The sequence below is a fragment of the Emys orbicularis genome, chromosome 13 (genome assembly GCF_028017835.1).
Source record: "Emys orbicularis isolate rEmyOrb1 chromosome 13, rEmyOrb1.hap1, whole genome shotgun sequence".
Lineage (NCBI taxonomy): Eukaryota > Metazoa > Chordata > Testudines > Emydidae > Emys > Emys orbicularis.
The window spans coordinates 32701270-32709370 of record NC_088695.1 but is presented as its reverse complement, the minus strand read 5'-3'; the positions used below and the strand labels follow the sequence as shown (position 1 = coordinate 32709370).

Genomic DNA, 8101 nt, shown 5'->3' with positions numbered 1-8101 from the left:
ATGGTAACGTTTAACTTCAAAAAGAGGAACTACACAAAAATGAGGATGTTAGCTGGAAATTAAAAGGCACCGTCACAAGGATTAAATACCTGCAAGCAACATAGGCACTATTTAAAAATCCCATAACAGAAGCTCAGACTAAGTGTACACCCCAAATCAGAAAAGATAATAAGAGGACCAAAAGAATGCTAGCATGGCTAAACAGAAAAGAACTGGAGGCTTTTAGAGGCAAAAAGTCATCCTCTAAATTTTACAAGTCAGAGCCTAGTGAGGCTATCAGGTGCAAAAACTCTGTCAGTTTAAGTATAAGTATAAGATGGCAGGCCAAGAAAGAATTTGAGAAGCAAGTTGCTAAAGATGCAAAAACTAACAGTAAACATTTTTTTAAGGATATCAGAAGCAGGAAGCCTGCCAAACAGGCAATGGGATTACTGGACGATCGAGGTGCTAACAGAGCACTCAAGGAAGACAAATATCGGGAAATATCATAATGCCACTATATAAATCCATGGTGTGCCCACACCTGGAGTACTGTGTCCAGTTTTGGTTGCTCCATCTCAAAAAAGATATAGTGGAACTGGAAAAGGTTCTGAGAAGAGCAACAAAGAGGATAAAAAATATGGAATGGCTTTCACACAAGGAGAGACTACAAAGCTTAGGGCTGTTCACCTTACAAAAGAGATGACTAAGGGGCAATATGATAGACGTCTATAAAATCATGGTTGGTGTGAGGAAAAAGTGTTATTTACCCTTTCCCACAATACAAAAATGGGGTGTGCATCACCTGCTGACATTAATAGGCAGCAGGTTTAATACTAACAAGAGGAAATCCTTTCACACAAAGCACAATTAACCTGTGGAACTCATTGCCATGGGATGTTGTGATGGTCAAAAGTGTAACCAGGTTAAAAAAAGAACTAGATACGTTCATGGAGGATAGGATGGCCATGGGTGTAACCCCATGCTTGGAGCAACCCCAAAACTCCTGACTACCAGAAGCTGGGAGAAGCCAAGGGGTGGCTTACTCCAATTGCTTGTTCTTTACACTCTCCCTGAAGGTCTTGTATTGGCCACTGTCAGAGACAGGACACTGGGCTAGACGCACCATTGGTGGACCCAGTATGGCCATTCTTAGAATAGCACTTGCCCATGTTGTGAGACTGTGTGTTGGAAAGGCACATCCCAGTATCACCTCAGCGCAACTCAGTGCTTTCAGGTCAGTACATCCTCTCTTCCTGCATCAGCACTTGCTTCTTTCCCACCCCAGACCAGCCTCTGAACAATGGCTTTCTCATCCTACTCCCAGCACCAGGGTTCTACCCAGCTGCTTTCCCAACCACCCGTTTCCAGTTCCATGCTACAGCTCCACCACCCAGGGACTCCAGGGTCCTTCACTGAGGCCAGACCTCATTCCTCCAGTGGAGCTGCAGCCTTTGGGGAATGTTCATTAAGGGTCTTGCCCCCAAACACTCATCCAAGCAGCATAAGAGTCTCAGGGAACAGCTATACTTATGCTAGCCAGTGCATGGTGTGCCTGAAAAGTGGGGCCCATCCATGATCACTTCATTCACACAGACTGCTCAGGAACCTCTCCCTTGAGTATCAGGGCTGATTCTGGGGCAGGCTGCTCCCTTTAAGGTGGCACACTGCTGGGCTTTTCTTTTTAGTTTGGTTTGCCAGGCTGTGATTAGGTGTCTTTTTGTTTGCTTTGCTGATTGGCTGGTTGCAAGTGCAGGGTGGGTGTGGGTTGGCGCAGCTGCTGCAGGGAGGGGCGCGCCAAAACCATTTTCCATGCTGGCCCGCAAAATGGCTAGGGCCGCTGCTGCCACCTACCACACTGCTCTGGAGAGGGTGTTGAAGCAGAATATACGGTACTTAAAAGGTCTCTTTTTCCTCTTAAGTATCACAGCACCTAGAGGTCCTCGTGTCTCAGCCAGCTCCAGCCACTCCCCCCTTCCCATTTACAAACCCAGTGAAAATGTAGGAGTCCTTCCCCTCGACAGCAGTTATTGTACCCTGGGCTCTGAATTACTGCTCCCCTCACCTTCCACTTCCTGTCTGGTTTATAGTGCAGCTGATGGGTTCCAGTTCTTTGGACCCCTTAGCCTAATAACCCTTTTCTGCTCCGTCCCAGCAAGACCTGACCATACTGGGACAGGACTGATGGGCACCAGTGAAGCTGAATACGTTCAATGAAGCTTCTTGGTCTTTACTAACGAGTGTTGGTCCAGTAAAGGCTCCTGGTATTGCCTCAAGTGAAATGCAGCCTCTGTTAGAACAGTACCAGTAACAGGAATGGGAATACCTTAGCAGAATGAAACAATACAGGAGCTGAGGGAGGTTCGTCACCCATAATAGAATTTGGCTAGTAGCTGCCTGTCCAGATTTTTAAGGCTGCTCAGCATCCATCTCCACTTATATCCCAGATCTGGCCCAATATCCTTATTATTGTTGAAAGAACCAGAGGGATCTTTATTAGCCACAGGACCTCTTTTGTCTTATTCAAAAGTGGCACCCCCAATACCCCAGCATGGTGGCACTGGGACCGTAGCAATCGAATAAGAGCACCACCTACGGAGACCCTAACACAATCCCTGCAGCCCCTGGGTTTGCCCTCAGGAAGAAATGCCCTTGCATAGTAAAAGTTCTGACACAAGATCAACCTTCCTGAGGTTGTGTGGCTCTGAAAAAAACAACCACCAAACATTTCCAAGTAAGCCTCTTTCTATTTGCATTTGAAACATTTATTTTGGGAAATACATATTAAACACTATTATTTATACAAAAAAGGACTAAATTTGTCATAATGCATATAACACCCAAAAGGCCATATTTAATAGATCTGGATTAATTTTTTTAAACATTTTTTTCCCAAAAATTAGATTACAAAGGAGAAAGCGGCATGTCTTGCTTGGCCCAGCTTGAGATACTGTCTAGGAAAGGAGTTTAAGATGGTGATAATTGCAGAAGTGCATCACGCAGAAAAGACTTTCTACCCTCCCCTTTAATAGTCTTCTTAACACTTGAAATTCATACATTTTTCAGTTAATACACAATAGTTTGTTTTTGCTAAAATATAGCAAGTCATCAAGTAAATAATTCATTTTCCTCAACTTAACACAGCTCTGTAAAAATTCCTACATTTTTTCCAGGAGGGGGGCGAAACAGAGTTAAAGGGGAGTACAGATTTTACCTGCAAGGCAAACACACCTGCACAGACACATCATGTGTCCCATAACCAAACCCACCAGTATAGAACATCTGCCCATGCAGGCACGAAGGGGGGCGATCTTGCAAGATGCTACTTCCCTCTGCTATCATGCGGAATTGGGCCCTGCTAAACTCAATGCGCCTGCAATGGGTTCCTGTTGCAACCGGCCTGGCATGGATAGTAAGACAGCTGGAAATGGCGTGGAGGGATGCAGCCCTGAGCACCCTCTATGGTTGAGTCTCTGAAGAGTGATGTGGGTGGAGCAGCAGTCTGCAGATACTCCACTGATGAAGAAGAGCATGCGGGCCTCTGAAGGCGAGAACAGCATCCCTCTTCAAAACCTTCCTACCGACTGTAAACGTGTAACTGGTCTCATCCCTCAGGGGGCTCTGCAGGAGTCTCCATGAGGCTGGAAGTTGGGACACCTTTGCCAGTTTGTGGGAGCACCAAGAGGAGACAATCTGGGCACAGTCTTACACCTCCACGGGGGGTCAGAAAAGTGATGTTGGGCAGGCACCAGAATCTCTCTTGGGGCTGGGCTTTTAGACAGAAGTTCAAGGCAGAGCGTTGGATTTCTGCTCGAAGATCGACTTGCACATGGGTGGTTCTGACCCTGCATGGAGTTTCATTTAAGCACATTTGGCGTTTACGGTAGCTGATCTAAGTCAACAGACCATGTTGGGGATCAAGGACCCTATACTACAAAGCTTGCGTGAGATACCAGCCTAGCCTTTCTTACAGCTGAAGGCTTCTAACATGCGTGTGGCATGCGGGGCTCGGTCTGTGTGCACGCACATGGTTCTCTAGAGAAAGCATTGCCAGATTAAGGAACTGGCTATGTACATATAAGTTGCCCAGGTAAAGGAATAAACCAAATTGATCCAACAGCCTCCTCTGGCTTATTTAAAACCTAATATAAAACACAAGTCACACAGCACAAAGAATTCCGGCCCCCTGCCCGTGCTTTGCAGAGATGGTTCTGTTCTCAGCCCCCTTCACACACAAACGTACTCTGAGCCTTCAACAAGGACACTGAATTAAAAATAAATACACAAGTGTTCCCAGGAAACCAGCCATAGGTATGATCCAAGCACTGAGTGACAGGGAAAAACTGTGAAGAAGAATCTCTGGAGAGTCAATCTCAATTGGCATTTGGCAGGCTGCACAGAAACTAGCTATTGCATGGGAGCTGAATTCAAAGGCACTTCTCTCAGAGCGGGCTGGAATTTAGAGATCCGTGAGTCACCCCATGGCATTCCTGGCTTATTGCATGTAGGCAGGTGACAGGGAGTGGAGTGAGTGGGTTGGCTAGGCACAGGGCTGGGGGCAGAAGAGAGGAAGCAGAGGTAAGCTTGTGATCACCTTCCCTATCTATCCTCATGCCCGCACCTCGCTTATGAAGGCCATGTTTACTTAGAGAAAGCCTTGCCTTCAATGGACGGAGGAGAAAATAAAAGAGCCACATGACGCAGGGCAAAGCCATCTGGTTCCAACGAGCTTTACAGACATGATGCATGGCAGCAAGGAGGGCAGGCCGCCTCTTCTCCGAGGCAGTCCCCGGCCCCACTCCATGGCGCCGTTTCAAGACACGGAGCAGAAAGAAATCAGATTAATTTCATTATCGGCTCCTGTGAGCAAGGAGGAGGAGACTCACCCCTACCTAATGGCTTGGATTTCATTATAAAGCAACCCTCGGAGCCCGCTCCAGCTCCTGGTGAAGCCAGGTAGAGTTAGTTGGAGCAGGCCTTCGCGAGGAGGGGGCTCTTCCACCTACCCTGGGGTTACACTTTGGGCTAGTGTTAGAGAATAAATAGAGACTGACTTCTGACTTGGAACAGTCATCTCCTCCCCTCCCCTGCCATCCTGTCCAACCACCCAGCTGCCCCTCGCTACGCCCAACGGGAGCTGAGAACGGAACCCCTGCGCCACGAGGCGGGCAGCGCCAGGGGCCTGGCAGTCACCACGCTCTTCACGATAGATACGGCATCGGGTTATTTGGTCAGTTAACATCGGCAGCGCGGGGGAGGGGGATGGTGGCGGTGGCAGAAGAATTATATAAAAATAAAGGGGGGAGGGGAAGAAATGAGAGCGCGAGCGCGTTGGGTCCTGGCGACGGAGCGAGACGGTTACATTTCGTTGGCCTCCTGGTCGGCCACGCCGTTGGAGAGCGCACTCCGGCCCTCGTTCAGCCGCTTCACTCTGTAGGCTTCAAAGTGGAAGCCGCTGGTAATGTCCTTGATGTTCTGCATGTGTGTCCTGAGGGAAGCAGAGAAGCCGGTTAAATGAGATCTCTGTGCGCAGATGCGTGGCCCCACAATGGGGCTTTCACAGCAGCAGAGTCTGCCACCACCTCTCCCATGCTGCCACCTCAAACCCCGCAATTTCAAGGTCTCTAGCCCTTCTCATTATTCTGGGAACCTCGCGAACGTGACCCCTATGTACCTGATGCAGTTGGAACAACAGCCCTGAGAGATGCCAACTGCCCTTGTTCATTAAAATTGCCCCAACGGACGTGTGTGGTCCCCCTTTACAGAGAGCCTGGCCCAAAGAGCCCACAGGCTCATATTTTGACCCTCTGAAGACTGAGTAGGCGGAGCATCTGCAGTCGGCAGAGCTTACAGTATAGGCAGGTCTTGGAAGAGTACTGCCTCTCTCACCCCCATAACCTCTGCATCTCCGCCCTCCTCCCATGAGGTGCGGTAGCGGAGTGGCTAAGGCACTCAAGTACAATTCTGAAAGTCATGGGTTCAAGTCTTGCTCAATCTCATGCAAAGACCACCTCCAGTTCACGAGGCCCCCAAATGGGCCCCCATCTGCTTAGGGCAGTCAAAGGCGGTCGGAGGCAATGCTGGCCACATTGCTCCTGGGTCCCGTGGGCTAGGAAACAGATGTGCCTTAACCACTTTGGCCTGATGAGCCATTGGCTCAGGGAAACTTTGATAACGGGGAGGGGGAACAAGAGCAGCTTGGCCTCCCATTCCCCTGGGGGAGGAATCACTCATATGGGAGAGGCAGGTGGTAGCACAGAGCCTCCATCAGCCCCCTCCCCACAACTCTCAGTTTCTCTTGATTCCCTGCTGTTCTGAGGAGGGCATTGACAGGTGATCCAGTGCGATGGCAAGGAAGGGCTTGGCCATGGGATTACTGTTGGAGGAAAGGCTCCGGGCAGATCTAGCCTGGCTCACGGGGGAGGTATTGAGCCCTGCACACTATTTGCAGGGGTGGGGAAAGCCCATACCTCAGGGCTGACTGCCTAGAGGGGGTTATGTGGAGTGGTGGAATACACTCAGGGAAGCAGCCTGCGTTGGCAGGGAATGGCCGCCACAGGTTTCCCCAGCTCAGAGCTCTCTGCAGCTTTGCTACCTGTGGAGAAGGCTCTTCCTCTCACAGGGGCCCTTACGCACAACTCTGCAACCAGCCCGCCCCCTCTCCGCTTGCTGCCCGCCCTTTAGTCTGCAAAGCACTTCTGAGAGCAGCGTGACTCACACCCAAACAGCAGGTTGGGCCCGTCTCAAAGTCAGGCTGTGTGTCAGTCATATCTTTCACCCAGGAGCTGACCAAATGGCCCCTGGACTCCAGTGTAATACCGCCGACAGTGACTAGAGCTAGGGGCTTCAGGGAAAGGCCTGGAATTCCTAGACTCCATATATCATGAGGGGAAGTTTCCCCCCATCCAACCCGGCAATCAACTTAAGCCACGATACACAAGTCCAACGCCCCTTATCGCTTTAACCTAGCTGGTGTGACTGCAGGGACTAGTCTTATTTGTGCCGGAAGTTTTAGGCCTGGAGGTGGTTACTCTTCAGAAGGGTTTAAACGGGGTTTAGAGCATCACCTTTGCCACTGTAGGGAACCACACCTGGGATTCCACTCACTAGTATGAGCCCAGTGCTACAGCAGCCAACTGGAGGGCATGGAGATGTATTGTGGCAATGGGCAGCTGGCACGTTGATGCAGGAGACACTGGGCCCGAAGCAATCTTTGGGATGCCTCTATCGTGGGTATCGCTAGTCTGACAGCAGGGCTCCCTTCCCATTCCCTACTCCCTAACTTCTCCTGCTGGCCAGCGCACACGGGAAGCCCCCTAGTTCACGTCCTCATTCAAGAGGCTACGGATTGCACAGCAGCTGTTGCTACTGTGATCTGCAAGAAGCAAGGGCAGAGAGGATAAAGCAGTACATGCACCAAGCAACCGCTGAGCTCTGCCCTTCCCTTTGATGCCACCTGCTGGCAGAAGTGAGACGAACACAACAATGGAGTCTCTTTCTCACCCAAGAGCAGTTATACTGACCTGATCAGGAGATCCCGCAGATAAGCAAACTCACAGTGTGTCGTGTTCTCAACTGGAAAGGAGAAGAGGAGGCAAACCGTTAGGCCGCAGCCCAGAACACAGCCACATTTCCTGAGCAAGGCAGCAATTTCAGGACAAGCGGGACTCTGCCTTTTGTTTCAGAATTTGCACCCGTGCACGGTGGGCTTGCAAACAGCCTGGAGCAGGGGCTTCAGCCCAGCAGAAGGGTCACTCAGCTGAGGGTAAAATCAACGTTTGCCTGTCATGAGGAAAAAGCCTCTTTGCCATTGTAAGCCAGGATATTTACACAGAGGCTCATTAGCTGTTACCTGCCTAAAGAACAGCTGGCAAGAGACGGGAAGAGCTTTCATGTCTGTTTCCTCTGCTCACGCTCACTCGCTGCTGGAGTGAACACCCTCCAGTGTAAGCCCAATACCACTTCACTGCGTCACCAAGGCAAGGGGCACCAAGTGACTCCTCGCAAACAATGAATCTGTTTCAACGTAAGTGTCTCCCGGGATGGCCTGGGGTAACCGGAAAGGCAAAGGGGAGAATGGTTTTGTGGTTAAGGTACTGGACTGTGACTCAGTAGCCCTGGA

General features: G+C 50.1%; 1 protein-coding gene across 1 annotated transcript in view; it reads right to left on the bottom strand.

The window, feature by feature from the left end:
• Nucleotides 1–2718: 2718 nt before the first annotated feature.
• SEPTIN9 (septin 9) overlaps nt 2719–8101 on the bottom strand; it is a 73831-nt gene continuing 68448 nt past the window's right edge. Inside the window, exons 9-10 of the mRNA XM_065415340.1 lie at nt 7503–7554; nt 2719–5467 (exon numbers count right to left, since the gene is read on the bottom strand). Of these exons, the coding sequence (XP_065271412.1) occupies nt 5338–5467; nt 7503–7554 (182 nt within the window). The 3' untranslated portion in view covers nt 2719–5337. The remainder of the gene's footprint in view (nt 5468–7502; nt 7555–8101) is intronic.